Raw genomic sequence first — 24,733 nt, forward strand, 5'->3', positions numbered from 1 at the left:
AGCAACATTTCAGTTGTGTATCCACAGGAGTCATCTACTGCACTCGGTGCTCCCATTGTGGCCTTCTCGACATTGGAGAGAAAGGACGCAGACTGGGAGATTGCTTCACTGAGTACCTCCGCTCTGTGACGGGGATCTCAGTGACCAACCATTTCAATTCTGCGCCCCACCATACTGGCAGGTCTTGTCCATGGCCTTGTACTGTCAAACCAAAACCACCAATGAAATTGGAGGAGCAACGCCTTGTATTAAGTCTGGGCACTTTCCACCTGGATGGCATTAATGTTTCTGCTAGCCTACACCCTGTTCTTCCTCTCTTCCCTATCCCTGTCTTTTTCCTGCATCTCTCCACCCCTTCCCTCTCCATTTACAGAGCCATCCCCCCTCCCCCTGTTTGCTTGTATGCCCTCCCTCCCTTATCCACTTATTACCTGCCATGGGACTGTGCTCCTCCCCGCCCCTCCCTCCCACCATTTTGTTCGGCTGCCTGCCTACATTTTGCTCATTCCTTGATAAAGGGCTCAGTTCCATTAGTTATGTTGTAGCTGAGACATGGACTAGCCTACAAAATAGCTGATGAATGTGGCGACCGTGTGAACCTGGGGGGTGAAGACAGAGTTGTGGCGGGAATTCTGGCCATTCCAGGCCAACAATCCGATGATGCAGTCCCCTGACATCAGCGCCGTGGCCCATATAAATGCGACGGCCAGTCTCAACTTCAAGGTTTTGGTGCACATTTTGTTCTTCTCCACACTCGCATAGTGCGAACACTACCACTGGCAGTTGGACCCAAAGATGAATGACCAGGAGGAGCCAGTGACCATACATGTGGTCTTACTCAAGCTCCCAATGTTTTGGGTGTCGCAGCCACACGTGTAGTTCCAGCAGGCTCAGTGCCAGTTTCAACATATCACTGCCGATGACACCCACTACATTTACGTCGTAAGTGCTCTCGATCCAGACACAGCGGCAAGGGTTGTAGACATCCTACAGCAGCCTCCAGAGCAAGAAAAATACATGACCCTCAAAGATTTGTTAACACGCACTTTCAGGCTCTCCTTGTGTGAGCACGCTGTCCAATTGCTGCACATGGGCGGATTAGGGGACAGTCCCCCATCTACCCTAATGAATGAAATGCTTGCTTTGACTGAGGGTCACAAGATCTTCGAGCAGATCTTTCTGGAGCAAGTGTCCGAGGATACCCAACTCTTGCTCACAGGCAAGGACTTCAGCGACCTCCCCGGAGAGTCGCAGCCTGGGCAGACATGCTCTGTAGAGCGAAGAGGGATGTCAGCGCCGTTGTATTCCATGTTGGCAAACCCAACTTGCAGCCGAATGCTAAGCAAAGACCAGCGAAGAGGCAAGTCGATACTCTGGGCCAATTCTGCTATTATCATCAGCGATGGGGTGCAGAGGCCCATCAATGCCACCCACACTACAGGTTTCTGGGAAACGGCCTGGACACCGTCATTGATGGCTGAGGTGGTTCGCCCACGTGATAGCCACCTCTACTTTTGGAACTCAGTGTCGGGCAGGCATTTCCTGGTCAACACCGGTGCAGAGATACAGGGCTCAGCACTGAGAGCAGCCACAGCTCCTCTATCCAAACTTTTGGTACCCACACCATCCGCCTTCACCAGAACTTTACAAACTCTACCTCTGGAGGAAGCCAAACTACCCACTCTAAAATGTTTTCCGTCAATGAGTTCGCCCGAATCCTGGCAAAGTTCCCCTCAATGGTGACAGCACAGTTCTCGAGCCAAAGCATGGGGTAAGGCACCATATTCTGACTGAGGGCCCCCTCCGCACCACGCCTGGGCCTACTGGCTTTTTCCCGAGAAGCTCAGCCTCGCTAAGGAGGAGTTCAAGAAAATGGACAAGCTAGGGATATTGCAGTGCTCCAAAAGTGCCTGGGCCTCATCCCCTCCATGTGGTGCCAAAAGCAGGGCGGGAATGGAGGTCAACAAGGCCTCCACCCCATGCCCTACATCCAAGACTTCGCCGCCAACCTGAACGGGGCACGGGTTTTTTCCAAGGTGGACCCCATCCGGGGGTACCATCAAATTCCAGTCACTCCCAGGATGTTCCCAAGACATTATAATTCCCTTTGGCCTGTTCAAAATCCTATGGATGTCGTTTGGGCTGAAAAACGCAAGACTAACTTTCCAGCGGCTGATGGACGCAGTGGGCCAACATCCACCTTTTGCATTCATCTATTTGGACAACATCCTCATCGCCAGCCACAGCCGCAAAGACCACGCTGCCCACCTGAGACAACTGTGCACCCGGATAAGCGAATTCGGCTTAACAATGAACCCCAAAGTGCCAATTCGGCCTGGACACTATTGATTTCCTTGGGCACAGAATAAATAAACAAATATGGGGCAACACCCCTCCCAGAAAAGGTCGAGGCGGACCCGTGCTTCGCCAATCCACGAACAGTAAAGGGGCTACATACTTCGTGTTAATGGCGGGCAAGTCAAAGGACATTACCTGGGACAATGAGTCTTCGAAGGCATTCCAGAATGCTAAAGACACGCTGGTCAACGACACCCCCCTGGTACACCCCAGACCAGAGCCACCTACCACTCTGAAAGTCAACGCTTCCAGAATAGTGGTAGGAGTACTGGAACAGCTCACTGAAGGCCAGTGAGAACCCCTGGCCTTTTTCAGCAGAAATCTCCGCCACTCCCCCCCTCACCCGCCCCCAGAACTCAAATACATCGCCTTTGACTGAGAGCTATTTGTGATGTACCTGGCAGTCAGACACTTTAATTATTTTTTGGAAAGTTGACATTTCAAGGACTTCACCGATCACAAGCCGTTAAACTTCGCCTTCCATAAGGTATCAGACCCGTGGCCGCCCGGAAGCTGAGACACTTGTCTTTTGTGTCCGAATTTAACATGGGCATATAGCATATTGCGAGGAAAAGTAATGCGGTAGCCGACTCACTCACACCCTGCAATTGAATCAGGCCATGCCCTGTCCCATGGGTGCTGCCAGGGTGCAGCAGCAGGACCCTGAGATCCTTGCGTATAAGACAGGGTGGAAGCCACCCCTGTCGGTCCAGGTAACCTGGCACTCCTGTGCGACATCTCCACCGGCTGTCCTTGCCCCCAACATTCCAGCTGCATGGAGGCGCCAGGTTTTCAACATCATACACAACCTGGCGTATCTGGCCAAATGAGCCACCGTCAAGATGGTGGCTAGCAGGTTCGGCAGCACGGCCTCTGGAAGCAGGTCCGCCTGTGGGCCAAGATTTGCGTGCACCGCCAGTCCTCAAAAATGCAGACTCACACGAAGGCATCCACACAGACTTTTGAACCATTGTGGTGCAGGTTCAGCTACGTAAATATTGATATAGTGGGGCTACTACCAGTTTACTGTAGGGCGAGATATCTGCTCACCACGGTCGACCACTTCACAAGGTGGCCTGACGCGGTCCTGCTGGCTGATACCACCACAGAAACCTGTACCAGGGCACTCATCATCACATGGGTGTCCAGATTCAGGATCCCAAAGCACCTAACCTCAGAAAGGGGAGTAGAATTTACCTCTGAGCAACGGCTTCATTTTTGTCCTCGACGTCAGCAGTAAGGAGGAGACCTTTACCGTCGACTGCCTAAAAGCGGCATACCTAGACTGTGACCAGCCTGTCTCCACTCATCCCCCGTGACAAAGGGGCAGACAGCCCAAGTCAACAGCCCGATCTTTGGGGGGAGGGTGGTCAGTCATGTAGCGTTGCAACCATGTGGTCCTGGGGGGTGACACCGGTTGTCATCCTACGTGACCTCCCACATGGCAGGAAGAATGCAAGCTGTGGTTGGAACGCTGACTCCCAGGCCGGCATGCCGATTACGTGGTAACCTGATGTCAGCGCCTGGTGCACATATAAACGCGATGGCCAGTGCAATAAACCAGTCTTCGTTCAAGGCTTTGGTATGTGTGACATTCTTCTCCATACTCGTGTAGTACAAATGCTACAATGTATCTTTATTTTTGCTACATTAAGTACACTGTCTTCTCCAGTATTGTGTTTTACTTACTCTTGCATCCTTTTTTAAAAGATTGGACTTACCAGAAGTGACATGAGGAACTTGTGCAGATATATAATCTGAATGCAGCCAACTCTTAAAGTTATTTTCCCATCCACTTTTGACATATCAACATAGTTCTCATCTTCAATAACATTTGGATACAAGATTAAATTGAAACTGAACACTTCATTTCCAACAATGGAAACAGCCTGGAAATGACACAAAATGTTAAAATCTATTACTTGAACCTTTCCCAAGACTGCAAATTGAACACCATTGCTGCATTGAAAGAACCGAGAACATGACTGTTCTAACTTGAGAACTGATTACAAAATGGGTCAGTTTGTTCACCTCGTTAACCAGCAGTTGTATTTTATAATAGCATTAATGCAAATTAATGAATCCATACCACTTTTTATGCCCCTTAATTCCTATTTTCTTGACCCACCCAATCATGAAATTGCTAAATTACTGCTTCAGTCTCCCAATGCTCCATACAAAAAAGGATCATCTGCTCCAAATGTAGCCTTGATTCCTAAATCTGAACAACTCATCTCAATTTTCTTAGCTAACGGCTTTCAAGTTCACATTTTCCCATCCTCTCCCGTGCTCGACGGAAGACAACTTCTTGAGTGGAGGCAATGAGAATCCAAGGCTTTTCTGAAAAGGCCACCAACAGAGAGAGAGGGAGATGTCAGACTGTCACTCAAGTTGTAATCATCTGCTAAACTTCAGATTCAAATGGCATCAGAGACCGAAACACAACATCCACTTCCAAATTGAATCCTGACATGAAGATAGAGAAATGACTTGTGACTCCTGATTGGAAGCCAAGCCACTAATTGATTACCTGCAGATTCATAGCTCGGAGAACCAGAAACGTACTGGATAAAGAGAGCAATTACTTGCTGCCAGCCTTTGTTTTCGTTTGAGCGAGTCCCTCCAGAAGTAGCCTTTCATTAGCTCGGACAAACGTGTTCCCTCTTCAGTTCCTTTGGATCCATGGCTGTGGATCTGGCACTAAAACTTACCGCTGATATTTTTTCCACATTGTCCACTGTTGGACCCAATTACTTAAATTCCCTCCACTACAAACTAGTTTTGGAACAACGAAAGAACACAGAGATTCCAAGAAGCTCTCTCAGAGGAGTTCAATAAATGGAACTTTCCCAGTAACACCCAGAATAATCCATCTACATGGGTTACTGGATACCAATCCATGCACTTGCTCCAAAATATTGCTAAAATTTGCTTTCTTCTTCTTGCTGTCAGTCACAAAAACTGGAGCGAGATCCAGAGGTGAATGGAATGGTTCTCACCAAACTGCCTTGCACAATACATCCTGTGACTCATTTTGCAGAACGAAGTACACTGTGGTGCAGCCACAACCTCACGTTGCCAGAGACGAGGGTTACAAGGAGAAGGCACATTCTCGCTGTGACCACATGGATTTTGTCTGAATTTTTCACTTTCCTCCCGGAATGGCTGGTGGGTTAATTAGTTGCTGTAAATTATCCCCAGTCTCAAAGTTCAAAGTTCTGATTTATTGTCAAGAGTACATACATGACATTTCTGCTACCCGGGGGGGGGGGGGGGGGGGGGGCAGACAGAATAGGAAAGGAAAAAGAGAGAAATGCAAATAAACTGACTGTGCTCTACAGAAGAATGTAAATATTCTAGTGGTAGAATCTGGTTGAAGGGGCGTGAGGGGTTTTGGCAAGAATGTGCAGAACTTTTAAAAAAAAACATGGGTGTGTAGGATTTGCAGATCAGCGTGAATGGATAGTTGACAGTCAGTGCTGACTGTGAGGATGAAGGGTTGCTTCCATGCTGTATTTTCCACGACTCAACAAATATTACTGAGGGGAGTCACGTCATTCTGATTGTTACTGTGTACATGCCAATACTTATTCTGCTTCTATTGTGCTGTCCAAGGTGAAAAATACAGCTCCACAACAAGTGTGTTTGCACATGGGGCCGCCGAGACGCAAAGTCAGATACCCAAAAGAATTCCATGAATAAATGTACAAAATTACCTTTTTATGTAGAGTCTTTGAGTTAACATCTGTAACAATAATATCTCGAAGTCTAGCAAAGACTTCTGTCTGTTCTGACTGTACTGAAATGGATGCAACCAAACCTGTAGTAAACAGACATGAATAAGGACTAAAGTATCAGGTTTATTTGGGTGAATGGGGTGATCAATAAAAGTACAGTACAACGCGTTCATCCAAAATGGTCAGGACTGGGCCTATGTCGGATAAATGGTTTTTTCAGAGAACTGGTCCTTTTTAAAAACAGCCCAGTAGCAACAACAGCAAATCATTTGTAACAACAACAAAGGAAGGCTTTTTATGCATTAAAATAATGTTTAATTCTTACCAAGAGAGGGAGATGTCAGACTGTCACTTAAGTTATAGACATCTGCTAAACTTCAGATTCAAATGGCATCAGAGTCTAAAACGTAACGTCTGTTCTGCCACTGATCCCCGACACATCCCAACCGCCACTGCCGATCCCCAGCGAGGCTTCGCTGGCCAGTGGAACACTCACTGGCGAGAGCAGGCTCCTGTCTCCCTGGTCACTGGAGCTCCTGACGCCGAACTCTCCCCTTCGCCTACTATCGCCCACACTCTGGTGACGATGTGTGCGCGTGCGACAGTAGCCAAAGGAGGTTTCGGAGTCGGTGTCGGGAACTCCGGTGTGCCGAGGAGAGGGAGGGAGGGATGAGGAAAGGGAGAGGAGGGAGGGAGGGAAGGGAACACCACTGAGTCCAAGGTCCCGCTCCTGCCCGGGAGGCCACTCTCCTTGATGTTGCCAGGTCGAGGGATTCTTCCAACCATTTGCGGCTGGTAGATAGTGGCACGTAGTTTGAGAGGGAGAGTTGGACAGAAAAGTCAATGGGGATGGTAAAGAAGAAATGGAAAGAAAGAGGGGGAGGGAGTTGCCTGAAATGAGGACAATCGTTGTTCTAATTTCATGCTGAGTGAAATTTTTTTTCAACCGGTGAGGTCAGTTTGGCTCCGAAAAAATTGCAGAGAATCCAATTTCGTATAACCGGAGTTGTACTGTACACATAGAGGGTTTAACATTTTCATTGACATATTGTTATAGAATCAGACAGAGTGGAAACAGCCCTTTAGCCCAACTTGCCCTCACTGCAGCACCTAATAGCCTGAATATGCCTAGGACTGTCTGATCCCAGAAGCTAAGCAGGCTCAGGCCTGGTCAGCACTTGGGAGGGGAGACCGTCTAGGAACACCAGGTGCTGTAGGTTTCTGTGAGGGGCACTGGACAAAGTGGCGACTCTGTCTGCCTTTACGGTGGACAAAAGTTAAAGAATTTCATGTATGTTACATAATACGTGACATTAATGAAACCTTTACCATTATGTCCCCTTATCCCTCTAAGCCCATCCTATCCATGTTTCCATCCAAAAGTTTCTGAAAAACATTGCCTCAACCATACACTCAGGTTTCTATTAAATATCCCCATCTCACCTTAAACCCATGTCCTCTGATTACCAATACGCCTACTCCAGGCAAAGAACCTGATTTATTCCTTCCACGGTTAGCGTAGCGGTTAACGCAATGCTATTACAATGCCAACAACCCAGTGGATGGGAAAACTCCATTACCTCCCCCCCCCCCCCACCACCACCCCACAACTCCCTCGCTCTGCCACTCGTACTATTCTATGAACTGTGAAGTAATATGTGGACTGATGATTTGTAAATTGCAACCCTTTTATTTCACTCTTTTCATTGAACCACCATGCCAGGACTAGAGAGGTCTTGCATGCTACAACAGCAACCAATCTTCACTTCTAATGTCATTGTTCACAAGGCCCAGAGAGGTGGTCTTCTCAGGACTATGATGGCTATCTATGCTTTGCATGGTACACAACTCATTACACTCCCTTTCAGTTTCCTTCCTTCAGCTTTCATTGAGGGAGTAATGCAAGTGCATCCAATTAGCCTTTTAATCTCCATGTGATTTGATATATGCCTCGATTAGAAATTCCCTAATTTCCATTTCTGGTTGAAAACAAATAAAAGCATAAAAATAATCAATTTCCATCAATTCTTCCATCTGGAACCACAACAACCAATTCTCCTCATCCCAATCTGCACGAGAACAGGCCCTCACCTCCCCTCTTCTTACTTACCCACTGCTACCCCTCAGTGTGCAAGGGGAAGCGTGAGGAGAGGTACTAGGGGTGGCAGGAGGGTGGGAAGGGGCAAGAGGCAAAGCAATGGAACGTAGAATCTGTGAAATGCAGAGCAGTATGACATGTGATAGTGAACAAAGCAAAATGCAGACAATGGCTAGTTCCAACTCGACCTGAGAAAGTATATTACCTAAAACAGTGCAAAAGGTCAAATTCGGAGCAAAACAGAAAATAAAATAAAATCCTGGAGCTCAACATCATAAACACCATAGGTTCCATAAATCAGCTGGCCAGTTCGCATATGGTTTCCCAAGTTTATGGAGTATTGTGTGTAATACAATGGATGGGAAAAAGTGCAAGTGAATCTTTGCTTCACCTGGAAAGAATGACAGGAAGAGGTGAAAAGGGCAGGAACTGTATCTCCTGCAGTGCAAGTGATGCTGTAACAATTAGTTGGAACTGAGACCGGAGAGTTACGATCCCTTCAGAATGCTGAGAGGTAGGAGACCGTGTGATGGTGGTGGAAACTCACAGAAATGATGAGTAAATCAATGGTGGAGAAGAATGTGAGGATGGCAGAACACTGGAATCTGCAGCTAAATGCAATCTGCTGGAGAAACTCCATAGGACGAGCTCCATCAGTGGAAGAAAAAAAATGGCCGATGCACTAATGAATGGATGTTCCAGTTCTTCCAACAGATTGGACATGTTTTTTTCTGATTTCCCTCTCTCAAACTGCCCTCATTCATTTTTTTGATATAGACATACTGCACAGTAAGAGGCCCTACCAATCCATGAACCCTTGACACCCAATTAACCTACAACCCCAGGTACATTTTGAACAGTGAGAGGAAACCAGAGCCTCCGGGGAGAAAACATGAAGACACAGGGAGAACGCATCAACTATTTAGAGATAATGCTGGATTTGAACCCGGGTCACTAGCGCTGTAAGAGCGTTGCGTTAACCACTACAGTAACAATGCTTCCTAGATAGCTAATCAACTGGATAGTTAGAAAGCATTTGAAACACAGATAACCTTGATCTTCTTCCATCTCAGAGAGTCACTGTTCTCTGCTCTCACTGCTTGTTTTCTTACTTTCCATTTCCTAAGTCATTGACCTGAAACATGCACTGTCTCTCACTCCATTAATGCTGTTGGTCTGTGATGCAGATACTGCTTTTATTTTATATTCTTCAAAAATTTGAGCATCAGAAAGAAATTTTTTTTTAAAACATTTGCTACATTTCATCGAACACGCGCGTCTTACCTTGTACTCGAATGTCTGCAATATGGTGTTTCTCGTCACAAACAGCTACATTAAATGCATCCATCATGGCAAACATCTTGAAATCAACTTCCTTTGAACTTTTCAAAACTAATAAAAAGAATGTAAGACTTTCAGATGATTCCAATATTCAATAGCTATATCTAAAATAATACATGTATTTTTCTGAAGGTGAACTTGTTATTTACAGGCATTTTTCATTGAGACCAGAAGATATTGGAGCAGAACTAGGCCATTCTGCCCATGAAGTCTTCCTTCCATTCAATCATGGGATGATCCATTCTTCACAGCCCAACCTTCTCCATATAACCTTTGATGCCTTGGCTAATCAAGAACCTATTAATCTCTGCCTTAAATACACCCAATGACCCAGCTTTCTGGGTTCAGCTACTCAGAATGGTGGGCACCTCAATCAACTCAAGAGTTCAAAAAATGTTTAAAAAAACATATACAGATTTGTCCTTCAGAAAAGACCCTGATATTAATTCTGATCAGAGAATGAAAATGATCAGTTTACCAATGAAAACGCCGCGTACCTTCTTTCTCAGCAGCTCCTTTCTCCTGCCCCTGAATTTGCATCTTGGTCTCATGCTCCTTATCAGTAGAGCCCATGTTCCCTGATGGAATAACTGCTGTCAAGAAGTTGATGACTGAAAGCAAGGCTTTTGCATGCAACAAAAAATTAAGTGAAGAAACAGTGACCTAGAATTTAAAACAAAAAGATCAGCGTTATTTATTGATAATTATGACTGATTTGCTGCGGAGCTACCTCATTTTTCAAATTCCTTTTGTAATTCTTGCGTTTTGTCAGATATATTCCTGACACTCATCCACACAAAATTAAAGCCAGTCCTGAACAAGGGTCTCATACAAAAGTTTAACTACCTCATTCCATCAGACCGCTGAGTTCAACCAGCAGTTTCTTTGCTTCAGACTCCAGGGTCTGTAGATCCAGACTCCCCAAAATTAAAACAATTTTGATGGAGAACAATATTTGAGGCATTTCTGTCCCATTCTTCTGTGACTGATTGTACAATCATTTTTTTTAAAATGGCATCAACTGTGAAAGACAGACTACATTTTGTTCCAGGAAAGGTGATAAGAAATTCACCCTTACCAAATTCACAAATCACTACCAAAAAAATCTACATACGCAATAGAAATTCTTTCCAAACTTGTGAAAGAAAACAAACAAAATTTTATCAACTTGCATTTCTTTACACGTGCGCAGATGATGTCTTTGTGTGACGGAAAATCACAACAGGGTCCATTTCTAGGATCATAACCCCCTCCACCCCACATGCAACATTGTTTCACCTGGAGACAGTCTTGTGTTTCTACAGCACCACCAGGCTGAGAAACAGCTTCTTCCCATGGACAGTGAGAATGCTGAATGACCAACGGAAATGCTTACACTAACCACCCGAGACTAACATTCATGAAGCAATATCTATTTGTTTTTACATATGAATACTTCTGCATATGTATCATTTGTCTGCATGTGTCTGTGTGTTTTGCACTGAGGACCGGAGAACACTGTCTCGTCAGACTGTACTTGTGCAATCAGTTGAGAATAAACTTGATTTGAAAAATACACAGGTGGTTTTGCAGTACCTGATTGCTTTCATACACACTCAGTTATCCAATCGAGCAATGTAAGTCCTACAGACACTGGAACTTTGAAGAACCAGTGAATGCTGGAAGAACTCAGCAGGTCACAGCATTCAAAGGCAGAAGATGAAGTAAATTGCATCAGACCAAAGCTGCTTCTCCTCTGAGTTTAAAGCAGGGGCTTTAAAACTGAGTTCATTCCACAAAGATAATGGACATGCAACTGAATCAAGCATTTGTCAGGACATAACCATAAAACTGGATATAAATCAAATTAATGACAAATTAAAACAAATTGGGTATGAACAGGATGTATTGTAATAATTGAGGACACAATATTTTTAATATTTTAATAATATTATGACTACACGAGGGATAGACGGGCCTGAATTTGTCAGGTGTATTCAAGAAGGATTCCTGACACAGTATGTGGACCAGCCGACGAGAAGAGGCCATACTGAATCTAATACTGGGTAATGAACCTGGTCAGGTGGAGGAACTCTCACACAACTAAGACTCGGAGATGTGATACTTACCCATCCTTTACTTCTATTAGACTAACGTGGCAAAACAGGGTTTTATATATATATATATATATATATATATGGAAGGGTGACATCAGAGGGTGGCTTATACCCGCCTCACAGTTTGGCGGGCAGCAACCTCCTTTGAAGAAGACCGCAGAGCCCACCTCACTGACAAAAGGCAAAGGAGGAAGAACCCAACACCCAACCCCAACCCACCAATTTTCCCTTGCAACCGCTGCAACTGTGTCTGCCTGTCCCGCATCGGACTTGTCAGCCACAAATGAGCCTGCAGCAGACGTGGACTTTTACCCCCTCCATAAATCTTCGTCCGCGAAGCCAAGCCAAAGAAAAGAAGGTCAGCGCAATATCGAGAGCCAAAGGGCCTGTAGTGTTCTTCATCTTATTGTCATTCTGCTCAAGTGTAATATTTGTCAAAACATCAAATGTTGATTTCCTTGTGAATTAAGCATTGACTTAACTTTCCTTAGTATTACTCACTTTCAATTTTTTAAAAAGTTGAAAACGTTTAAAAATGTGAACTCAATGTTCCTTTTCTAGCTACTCAAATACCTTAATACTTCCCACGACAAAATTTTCTTGAAAATAACTAGAAGCCAGGAAGGAAACTGAATAGAAGGGTAATGAAGGCTTACCTTGAGCATCTGTTCACTGGTGTCTTGATTCATTTTAAAATGTGGACTATTTTTATCGGCCTGCAACAATACATATTTTTAATTCTATGTTTTGAAAGAAAAATAAATTATCAACAAATACTGTTACATACTAATTCACCAAACATAGCTGCCACTGGTAAGAATTGCATTTGATGATCTAACCACAAATGAGCAAAATTCTTCAGTTATTTCAAAGTTGAGTTGAACAGCTACATCACCCTGAGCCTCCAGTGGGCCAGTTCATTAAAAATGATATTTACAATCTGGTTTATTATGAGGTGAGATACGAACTATAAATATCTTGGGATAAATGATAAAGTGGAACACACATGATGAACGGTAGATCCCTAGAGGGTACTGAAAAAGAGAGGGGGAGCTTGGTGCAAGAGTCCAGAGATCCCGAAAGATGGCTATACAAGTAGATCCAGCACCTAGAGGGTATTGAAGAAGAGAGAAAGCTTGGTGCAAGAGTCCAGAGATCCCGAAAGATGGCTATACAAGTAGATCCAGCATCTAGAGGGTATTGAAGAAGAGAGGAAGTTTGGTGCAAGAGTCCAGAGATCCCGAAAGATGGCTATACAAGTAGATCCAGCACCTAGAGGGTATTGAAGAAGAGAGGAAGTTTGGTGCAAGAGTCCAGAGATCCCGAAAGATGGCTATACAAGTAGATCCAGCACATAGAGGGTATTGAAGAAGAGAGGAAGTTTGGTGCAAGAGTCCAGAGATCCCGAAAGATGGCTATACAAGTAGGTCCAGCACCTATCTACAAGTAGTTTGCATGTTATCAAGATGTCTACGTGGGTTTCTTTCTCTCAGAATTATATGGGGGTTGCAGGTTGTACTTGGGCTACATGGGCCAGAAGGGCCTGCTGCTGTGCTATACGTCTAAATTTAAATACATATTGAGAGAGGATTAAAAATCATCAATTACCAAAAATGTTGTTAAAACCAAATCAACTTCTTTTTACTTTTAATAAATCTTTATTTGATAATTGGTTCAGTGAAGGTTTACCGAGTGTGACAGAATACAGATATGTTTTTGGGAGATAAATTGGGGCAGGGTTTTTAGTGTAGGTCACATACAAACATTTTAAAACAGATCTTATTTAAAATACTGGAGCTCTGCTTAAGCTAGACATATCGAGGCCAAGTCTTTTACAAAGGTTTTGGAGAGTGCCCAAGAGACTTCACTAATGGATTGTTGTTTACAAGAAGACAACAGATGAAAGAACTTTCCAGAGCCAAATTCTGTCTAGAAGGGAACTTGCTGTTCTGGGAGGGTCTTGTGGTTTTGCAAGCAGAGAGTGTCAAACAGGCTTGAGAGAGACAGAAATCAGTTCTACAGTTTTACAGTTAACAGCAGCAACTGGGACTAGAACAGGACAAGCTGGCAATCTTGTGGAAAGCCCGATTTGGAAGACGGGTTGTGAGTGCTTAGTTCAGCCTGGTCAAAGCCCTTGTGGGTTCATGCAAGAGGAGAGGGCTGGCTGCCTAATGTTTCACTTGAAATAAGAGAAACAGAAAAGGCACTCTGCGGTGACCTGAAAGAAAGAGGTTATCATCTGGAGAACCCTGAGGGGACAAGTTTCATCAGCAAGACAACTGAAGTGGCTGATTAAAAAGGAATCAGTTGTGGGTGTCCTGGAACAACAAATCTCTCTCTGAAAACTGACAAGAATTTTCCTGAGCAGTAACCATTTACCTTTCAAGCATCAAATCCTGGTGAACTTTATAAATGTTCAATTCTGTGCTCAGTATACGAATTGCCACCAACCAGTGAACTTGGACAAATGATTAGACTGTGAATCAAAGAACTTTTCTGAACTTACCCATACATTACATACACGTGCGCTTAGAATTAGAAGGGGGTTAAGTTAGGTTAGTTAAGTCAATAGTGATGTTAAAGTGTGATTCTATTTTCATGTTTAAAGATAATGAAAAGCAACTTTTGTTTAAGTGACCATTGGTCTTGGTGAGTATCTATTGCTGTTGGGTTTTGGGGTCCTCCGAGCTCGTAACAGGAGAATAAAAGATTGTTTCAGGATCTTTTTTCTTAACTTTTGATCAATTAAAAGATAAATATGCATAATGATACAATTTTTGCATGTTATCAATTAAAAATGTATTCGAAAAACAGACTGGGAGCAGATTTGAGACTCTCTAAACAAAGTCAATTTGAAGATATAATAACAGATACATTTGTTGTAAAGGAATTTATTACTAACATGTATATAAAATAACAAGAGACTGTAAAGAAAAAAGATTTATACAAATCAAAAATCTGATGGGAGAAGGATTTAAATATTCAAATTCAGGAGATTTGGTCAAAATTATGTTATGAAAGTGTTACAAATACAGTCAATGTTAGATATCAAATGGTTCAATATAATTTTCTTCATCAATTGCATTATTACTCCACTTAAGTTCAATGGACTTAATCCTAATTATTCAAATAAGTGTTTTCAATGTGTGGGAAAAAAAATAGGGACTATTTTTGCATTCAGTGTGGTCTTGTGAAAAAGTGGAAATGTTTTGGAATGAACTGAGTTTATTATTAGGGCAAATTATGAAGAGATACCAAAGGATCCAAGAATATTTTTACTTGGAGATATTTACGAAAAAGTTATAAAATTGAAATTGGACAAATACCAAGAAATAGCAACCGCAAAGAAATGTACAGCAATATCATGGAAAGGTGATAGGGAAGCGTTATTAAGTAGATGGTATATAACGAGATGCAAAACTGTAGACCTTTGGAAAATTAGGTATAGTTTAAGGAATCGAGTTGAAAGTTTTTATAGTATTTGGAAACCATATATGGATTTTATGGATAAATTTCTGTCCACCTCTCTTATCCAGTGCTCTTAATTAGTCATTTTTAATAACAATTAATGATTGCAGATGCTAATATTATTGTAGATTAAATGGTAGATGTTTCTTTTCTTACTTTTGGGTGGGGGGATTGGGGAGAAAAAATAAAAGTTTTTTTGTATCATTGGTTATGGATATTTATTTGATTAATGTTTTAATCAGTTTTTTTGCTTGTCATGATGCAAACAATTAAATAAAATGTAAAAAAAAGAAAAACAATATTGCTAAAAGCACTGACGCCACAGGCCAAGAATGAGCAAATGGGCCTGAACAGATGTGTGCTTCAGGGTCAGCAAGGACAGAAAGAACAGTTTCTAAGCTGAATTCACAACCCTATTAATTCTGGTTCACTAACCAAAATACACTCGCACAACTATTTATTTCCAAAATGTTAAATATATTAGCAAGTAAATGGAACAATTAATTCATTTAAAGGAAACCTTTCATAGAAGATTAAAATCTAACCTTCATGTATTCCACTTTCAGAAGATCCGAACCTTCTAACTCCGAACAACTGATCAAACAAAGCTTCTGATCATCTAAGGAATATAAAACCATCCCAAACAATGTTAAAAGTGCAGTAAAACATAAAAGTCTGCAGACACCATGAATGAAGCAAAAACACAAATGCTGGAGAAACAAAGCATGTCGAACAGCATACTTTATGTGAAAAGAAAAAGATACATAAACAACATTCCAAGCTTGTGCCTTTCATCAGTGGGTGAGCAAAATGTCGGCAGGTGCCCGAATAAAATGATGGGGGGGGGGGGGGGAGGGAGGGGCAGGGGATAATAGGTGAATAATTGAAGGAGGGCACAACAGAAAACAGGGTGAGGGGGAAAGCTCTGTGATTGAAGGGAAGCAATGAATTGGAGGAAAGGAGACAGAGAGATAGAAAATTGCCGCAAAACATTATATAGGAAATCAGCACCGAGGAGCGATGTGTCCATTGTGGCCAGTGTGAAATTCCGCCGAATTTTTCAATGCCCAGCTGTATATGTAGCATGGAAACAAGCCACTGTGCCTACACTAATCAGTGGGTCCCCATCAGTATAAATACCATCTCAAAGAACATTGAACATTACAGTGTCATACAGACCCTTCAGCCCATAATATTCTTTGAGATAGTTTCACTGATCTATAAAACCGACTCACCATTCTAAACCTTCCCCACCTCACATCCATAACTATCTATTTTTCTTGCATCCATGTGCCTGTCGAAGAGTCTTTGAAAAGTACCAATTGTACTAGTCTCCACCACTTTCCCTGGCAATTGCATTCCAGGCGCCCACTACTCCCTTGTAAACAAAAAACTTATCCTGACTTCTCCCCTAAATCTTTCTCCCCTCATCTTGTACAGATGTCCTCTGGTATTGCTACAGACTCCCTGGGAAAAAGGAGCTAGCTGTCTACCTTATCTACACTTCTCAATCTTGTAGACCTCTCATCCTTCTTTGTCCTAAAGAGAAAAAACTCTAGATAAGACACGTTTTCCAATCCAGGCAACATCCTGGTAAATTTTCTCTTTACCATCTCCATAGCTCCACAGCCTTCCTTTAATAATGTGAACAGAACGGAACACAATATTCCAAAAGTGGTCGAACCAAGTCCCTCACACTTGATTCACACCTTTCAATGCCAATGTGATTCCAGTGCTTGTCTCAATGATTCTACAGTTCTGTCAGTGACACTGCTTCCACCATTCTTTCTACTCTCTGTGGACAAATTTCTCCCTTGGACCCCCTCTAAATATCTCACCCTGCGTGCAGTGTACAAAAGTGCTGGAGAAACTCAGCAGGTCTCTTATAGTAGACAGAAGAGAGGAAGCTGACATTTCAGTCCTGAAGCCTTCGTCAGGAGCCCAAAATATATATGGCATTCTTGTTTTATTAATTAATTCTTTCAGTCCACCCTATCAAAATCCCTCATTTTTATATACTTCAATCTTGCCTCTCCTCTTAACTTCCTCCTTTCCTGGGAAAACAGAATTAGTCTGTCTGGCCTTACTTTCAAGGATCTTTGGACTTGTACACATACGTATGTTCTTCTTCAATAATCCATGGGATCTTGCCATTTATCACATATGACTTAGCTTCATCAGTTCTCCCTACAAATATTCATCTGGATCAACCTGTAACAGCTATTTCTCTGTCCATTTCACTAACACATCAATATCACCTTGTGGCCAAACACGATCCTCCAACGCTATTAATTCCTCCACTATTTTTCGTGATATTTGCACTTACCGATCATGCCTTCAACATTCACAGCCCAATTTTTTACACATATATTATCAACAGAAATGACCAGCATTGATCCCTGTGAAAAACCACTAATCAAAGGTATCCAATCACAAAACACAGGTCTGCCTCCGTCGAAGGGTTTTCGGCCCAAATCATCATCTATCTATGACTTTCCACTACTGCTGCCTGGCCCACTGAGTTCCTAAAGCATTTTGTGAAATGCTCCAACTTCTCTGCATCTGCAGACCTCTTATATCCCAGTTGGCCCCGGGGCATTTATCCGCCAATCAGCCGCCGAGGCATCAAGTACCTACCTATTTATGGAGAGACCTATGAGAATTTCCCCTTCACCAAATAATCCAACCACGAAGTCCATATCCATTCTGATCATTGATAAGTATTTAGAACCACACTTACACCTTCTGGCTCCACACAGATTTCTCATCATCCCTCAATATTCTTTTGCCTTTGATAGACCTTTGGATTGACCGGAATCCTTTCCGGAGATATTTTTAATGCCTCTTTGCCTTCCCAATTTCCCTTTTAGACTCACTCCCCCTCTTTATCCCACCCTCAGTGTCACTTGACATTATTAGCAGTAGTTTTCACTCTTTGTCCTAGAGGTGCTCATGCTGACCAAGATTCCCATCTGAACTCTCCTGGGCCTTCTTCAAAAATTCGACACCCTCTGAGCTAGTTAATAACCAAGAAATTGAAATCCTTCAGTTGTACAACTGTATTTTGTTACATTTTCCTGCCTACATGTCTGTTTAATACATTTTTTGTTGACTCTTGAGAATTCTGCAATAAACCTCCAAAGTAATAGCGTCGTTTTTGTTTCTCATCTCTATCTGTGCAGCCTCATTTGCGGAACCTTCTAGGACATCGATCCACCCTCAACAATGAAGTAACAAAGTATAAAACCACATAATCGTCCAGCCCTCTGACAGTTTCCCCAAACATGATCACTTTCCTTTGAGCCTCTCCTTTTAGAAAGGAAAGCCCTTGGTGGGACCCCAAACTCTGCTATTACTGGTTTCCCCCCTACGGGGTAATTTCCTCCAAAAGTATTCAGGACAATATATTTGTTTGAGAGCAGAATGACCACAAGGGATTCCTGTACTATCTATTTGGCCTTAATACCCTTCCTGTTGGTCACCTATCTCCTCCCCTTCGGCATCTGGGTCACGACCAACATTTTCCACATCCCAGATGCTCCACAGGGAATCCAGCTGCAATTCCAACTGCTCCACCGAGAACCAGAAGCTGCAGCAGGACACACCTGTTGGAGGGGCTGTCACCCAGGACGTCGGATATGTCCTTGACCTCCCATATCCTGCAGCAGGAACCATGAATTCCTAAATCATTCCAGTCACGAGAACCAAGAAAGAGTCAAGAGAAAACATGACACAACAGATTTGTGAAATGCATAAACTCTTTATTCCTCATTATTTTGCCCTCTGCAATGCTGTTCTGAATATTCACAAAGCACCCATGACCAGCAGAACTTCCTTCCCTTTGATATCCAATGTAAAACCAAACCTTAATCTTCACTTGGAACCAATCCTCAGCAACCAATTAAGACAAAATAGCAGTGAGTCAGTTACCACATGCTATTGCATGACCATTTACAAATATTTTAAGAGCCAAAATACTTACCAGGAACGTCACAATAATCAAAACTGATTTTCTTCAGATACGATGTGGACGTTAGATCACATGTTCTAATGTTCACCTCAGTTCCCAGCTGAGAGACACTGAAAATGAGCAAGGGGTTTTCCTGACCATCTTGCCTTGCAAGTTCAACAACAACCTGCCAAAAAGGTAATAAAGGATTACCTGTTATTGAATATCTGAACAAAATGCAAGACACAGCTTTATGACATTAGGTGCACTCTTAAATCCATCTGAGAGCAACCAGGAACATTTCTGGCAATTACAAAATTAAGTAAATAAAATCAAAGAACTGAAAATGCTGTAAATATAAAATAGAAACAAAAACGCAGCAGTCAGGTACTGTCTGATGAAGGAAACAGAGTTAACATTTCATAGTTCAATTATCTTTCATAAGAACTTGTGGAGAGAGAATATCCCGGTGTGTTTCTGAGCAAGCTGCGTACTACATCTCAAGAATGGTAGCGGTATTTCTTCCCTCCTCTCTAACAGCAATGATTCACCTTAACCTTTGGGACAAACTTGGTATTCACCTTGCCCAGACACTCCCATATTTTCCCTCCAGCACCCTGCCCCTCTCGATGCAATGCCTGTTTCCTCCTTCACAGCGACCATTTCATCTGTGAATGCCATAATTGCACCTGTTAACATGAGCAATCATAATTTGCAACTTCAAAACAGACCCGTGAACTAAGGCCGAAATAATGCATGACTGAGTAATGGAGGGGATGATGTTGGACGGGGGTAATGAAAGAGGCAAAACTGTAAGGGACATGAAATCCAGGTGATTGGCCTGCTTTATTTATTCATTGCCATTGAAACTACAAATCATGAAATAAACCAGGCCGAACCACAACATTTTTTCATTGTCATTTAACACGTGAATCATGTTTTACTGAGAATTACATCCTTATATGAAATTCATGGATCAATTGCATGTGCTAATCTATGGTTTCAACCACCTAACGCAACAGGCTTTGGACAGAAAACCACAGCATGGTCAATTTCACTTCGATGAAAATTGGCTTTTTTCTCCAACCTGGGATCATGGAGAAGACAAAGATTAATTTAGAGAAATAAAGAAGCCACAAAAATGGTCACCGAGTCAGACAGCAAGGAAACAGCCCCTTCGACCCATCCTGCCCACGCCAATCCAGTTGTCCCACCCACCCTAGTCCCACTTGCATGCATTTGGCATATCCTTCTAAATCCATCCATTTCCATGTATCTGGCCAAATGTTTCTGAAAATGGTGCAAGAGTACCTGCCTCAACCACCTCCTCCAGAAGCCCGTTCCATTCACCCATCACTATCTGTGTTTAAAAAATGTTAAACCTTGGATTCCTGATTAATCTTTTCCCCTATAGTAGTAGAGAGGTAGCTACAGAGAGGGAGCGAAAGAACGAGACTACACACTGTGGGCCAGTTTTGCTTCCAACGGTTTAATTTGAAAAACCCCCGCTGCACCTTATAAGATGGCTGGCAAGTCACGCCTCTGCTTGGGTGGCGATGTAACAACACAGCCGAGTGCACATGCGCAGCCTCTCTGACCACAAGGGAAGCAAAATCCGGCAGCGCCATCTTGACGTGGCTGCTCCTCTGCTGCAGCTGTGACAAATGCGGAGCCGGTTCGCCTGCATCGCAATGTGTGCTGCAGCTGCCACAACACCCCCCCTCGCCCCACCCAGAACCGGCTCTAGTGTTCTGTTGTCCCTGAGCACTGTGGGGCCGTGCCTTTAGGAGGTTTCCCCCAGAGTTTCAGCTGTGCTGGTATGATCTGCTGGCTGAGGTCCAGATGTGCCAGTTTCAGTCTGTCCACTATGAACAGTTCCTCCCTACCCCCAATGTCCAGTGTGAAAGTTATGCCCAAGTTGCACAGGACCTTGTACAGGCCTTCATAAAGTCATGGGGGGGAGGGGGTGGGGGGGAGATGGAATGTGGACCACAGCAGACGAATACAAAGTCTGTGGTTGATAAGGCTTTGGGGATGGACGCAGGCCGGCGTACATGATGTGAGGGTGGAGGTGCAAATGAAGCTAACCTGTCTCGTAGGTCTTACAACGATACTTTCCCCTCGGTGCACGAGTCTTGGGGCGGTGGGAAGAATTCGCCTGGCAGATTTAGCAGGGTGCCGTACACCAATTCTGCTGAGGATGCCTGTAAATCTTTAGGTGCCGTTCTGATGCCCAGATGGACCCGGGGAGCTTGTCAACCCAATTGAGACTATTTAAGTGGGCCATGAGAGCTGACTTCATGTTTGGTGCAGTTTGATGCGTTGCGAGCTGTGTCCATAATGCTATAGTAAACATGACGGTGGTTACGTGGGCTGGTACCCCAAAACTCGTGATCCAATGTGTGAGCAGTGACCTGGCGCAGGAATCAGTTGAGGTGTCTTTTAAAGGGATGGCTTCTGGCCATCTTGTGGTGCAGACTATTATTGTGAAGAGGTACCAGGTGTCTCGGGAGACAGGCAGTGGGGCCACGATGTCGACGTGTATATGTTCGAACTGACTCTTCGGAGGGTCAAACTGGTGGACCAGGATCTTGACGTGACAGTGGACTTTGGATGCTCGATACTGGTTGCAATTGCGAGCCATCTGAGCGACTTGTTTTCTTAGGCTATGCTACATGAACCTCTCCACTACCATAAGGGTTGTGGTTTTTATGGACGGGTGTGCGAGATCGTGAACAGCCTTGAAAACTTGGTACTTCCATTGCTGTGGCACTACTGGACATGGTGTGACATCACACCGAAGAATGTCGGGGCTATTTGGCAGAATGAAGTCTTCAAAGTGGAAGCCGGTGATGGTTGTGCGGAAGGCCTGTGTTTCCTCGTCCTCTTTTTGGGCCTGTGCCAGCTGGGAGTAGTCCAGCCCGAGGGATAAGGTCTGGATGGCGGGTCGGGAGTGAGTTGGCCATGCCATTGTGTTTTCTGGCGAGGCCGGATGGCAGTGGTGAACTCAGATATATAGGATAGGTGGTGTTGTTGGCGTGCTGACCAGGGGTCCTTGGCCATGGCGAAGGTGTGGGTGAGGGGCTTGTGGTCTGTGAAAACCGTGAATGGCCTGCCCTCCAGAAAATAATGAAAGAGCCTGATAGCCAGGTAAAGTGCCAGAAGCTTCCTGTCAAACCCACTGTATTTAAGTTCAGGGGGGGAATGCAGGTGACGGCTGAAAAAGGCCAGCGAAGGATTGTTCAAGGACCCCCTGATGGCTGTCGCCGATGTGGTCACGGTGAGTGCTGCGGATACATCCAATCTGGGGAGAACCAGCAAGGTGGCATTGGCCAGGGCGTTCTTCGTTGCGGTGAAAGCTGCGTTGGCCTCCTCCGTCCATGCTCGGGTTTTTGCTTTCGGCCGATATCATGGTGAACAGTGGTCCTTATGATTTGTGCTGCCACCAGAATGAATCGGTTGTAGAAGATAACCATTCCCGTGAATTCCTGGAGGCCTTTGAGGGTGTTGGGGCGGGCGAACTGGCGTATGGCTGCAACCTTTTCCACTGATGGTGCTGCTCCGTTCGCGGTGATAGTGTGGCCTGAAGTTTTTTCCGAATTGGCACTTTGTCACGTTCACTGTGAGTCCAAATTTCGACAGTCGAGTGAAGAAACTGCAGAGATGGTCTTTGTGCTCCTCGTGGTCCTTGCTCGCGAGGAGTATGTCATCTAAGTAAATGAACACAAAGTCCAAATCTCTGCCCACAGCGTCCATCAAGCGCTGAAATGTTTGTGCCGCGTTCTTGAGATCCAAAGGCATGCAGAGGAATTCAACAAGTCCGAATGGGGTGATAAATGGCCGTCTTACCAATGTCGTCCGGGTGGTCAAGGATTTGATGATAGCCACCCACCAAATCAACTTTGGAGAACACCTTTGCACTGTGAAGGTTGGTTGTGAAGTCCCGTATGTGCGGGACAGGGTAGTGGTCAGGTGTGGTGGCATCGTGAAGGCAGCGGTAATCCCTACAGGGCCACCACCTGCCTGAGAACTTGGGGTCCATGTGTAGTGGGGACACCCACGGACTGTAAGACCTGCATACTATGCCCAACTCTTGCATCAGAGAAAATTCCTTGTTGGCCAACTGCAGTTTGTATGGGGAAGCCTCCTGGCTTTGCGTGGAGCATTGGCCCTTGGGTCAGTATGTAGTGTAGCACCCTATTCTGTGGCATGGTGAAAGTGAATTGCTGCCTGAGGATAGCCGGGAATTCGTCCAGGAGGCGGCTGTACTTGTCCATAGGCATGCTCACTAAGCCCACGCCTGCAATGCGGGCGATGGTAGCTTTGAGTTGGATGGTTTGGGCCCTTCACGTCCACCAGAAAGCTGTGTTCCCAAAGGAAATCAGCACTGAGGAGCGATGTATCCATCGTGGCCAGTGTGAAATTCCACCGGAATTTTTCATTGCTCAGCTCACATTGCGCGAGCCAAAGGTTTTGTTGGTGGTGTTGTTTGCCGCTCGGAGCATGGGGCCTCGTGGTCGTGTTCATGTCTCCAGTGCGGTTTGTGGGATGACGCTGAGTTCAGCACCCATGTTGACCAGGAACCATCAGCCACTAACCTTGCCGGTGACATGCAAAAGGCTATTGATGTGTCCAGCCACTGTGGCCCTGGCCGTTTTTGGGAAACGAGCAGGGTTGCCTGCATTTTCGTGCCTGTGCTCCCCAGCGTTGATGATTTAAGAAAAACACCAGTTAGTGTTTGGTGCCTCTGCTGGCTTGCTGGGATGTGGTTGTGCTCAGTTGGGGTGGGAACGCGATACCTGGCTCATGGCGGACTCACCTTCACATTTCATGCACCACAGAACGTCTGCTCTGGCTGCGACCTTATACCTGCCATCTGCTCCAGGAAAGCCTGTTCGAACATTAGGCCCTCTGCTAGTGCGAGCATTTCGTCCATGAGGGCAGATGGTGCTCTGTCTCCTAGGCCGTCTAGGTGCATGAGTCGGGCAGCATACTGTCGACTGGACAGGTCAAAAGTTCTTATGAGTAGTTTCTTGAGAGGTGGCTATTTACCTTCCTCCGGGGAGTTGTGTATCAAGTCATCTACCCTGGCTACGGTCTTTTGGTCGAGGGACCTGACAACATGGTAGAACACTGTCGAGTCGGAGGTGATCTGCCAGAGGTGGAAATGCACTTCCGCTTGCCCGAACCAAGTGCATGAGTGAAGCGTCCAGAAGGTCGGTAATTTCATGGCTATTGCATTGACTGCTGCAGTGTCCATGATGTGGAGTCCAGATCATCTGGGCTCGTCAAGGTCACCAAATTTATCAATAGCCACAGAGAGGGAGTGAAAGAACAAGACGACACACTGTGAGTCAGTTCCGCTTCCAACGGTTTAATTTGAAAAGTCTGCACCGTACCTTATAAGGTGGTCGGCAAGACCTGCCTCTGCATGGGCAGTGATGTAACGACGCAGCCGAGTGCCATTGCATGGCCCCTATGACCACGAGGGAAGCAAAACCTGGCGCCGCCATGTTGACACAGCTGCTCCACTGCTGCGGCCGTGATAAACGCAGAGCCGGTTCGCCTGCATCGCGATGTGTGCCGCCATTCCCCTCACCTTAAACCTATGGCTACCCATTTCCCGATTCTATGCAAACGACCAATCTACTCCTCACGTGATTTTGGACACCTCTACGAGATCACC

General features: G+C 44.6%; 1 protein-coding gene across 6 annotated transcripts in view; it reads right to left on the reverse strand.

Annotated features, from left to right (window-relative positions):
- vps13c (vacuolar protein sorting 13 homolog C) overlaps positions 1-24,733 on the reverse strand; it is a 425,868-nt gene that overhangs the window by 236,406 nt on the left and 164,729 nt on the right. For all 6 annotated transcript variants that reach the window (XR_011346402.1, XM_069902927.1, XM_069902926.1 and 3 more), the window contains 7 exons: positions 19,081-19,234; positions 15,644-15,717; positions 12,287-12,346; positions 10,032-10,197; positions 9,478-9,585; positions 6,075-6,178; positions 4,080-4,247 (listed from right to left, as the gene is read on the reverse strand). Coding sequence is in view for 5 of the 6 variants with exons in the window: in XM_069902927.1 (XP_069759028.1) it covers positions 4,080-4,247; positions 6,075-6,178; positions 9,478-9,585; positions 10,032-10,197; positions 12,287-12,346; positions 15,644-15,717; positions 19,081-19,234 (834 nt within the window). In the remaining variant the exon portion in view is untranslated. The remainder of the gene's footprint in view (positions 1-4,079; positions 4,248-6,074; positions 6,179-9,477; positions 9,586-10,031; positions 10,198-12,286; positions 12,347-15,643; positions 15,718-19,080; positions 19,235-24,733) is intronic.

The sequence above is a fragment of the Narcine bancroftii genome, chromosome 11 (genome assembly GCF_036971445.1).
Source record: "Narcine bancroftii isolate sNarBan1 chromosome 11, sNarBan1.hap1, whole genome shotgun sequence".
Lineage (NCBI taxonomy): Eukaryota > Metazoa > Chordata > Chondrichthyes > Torpediniformes > Narcinidae > Narcine > Narcine bancroftii.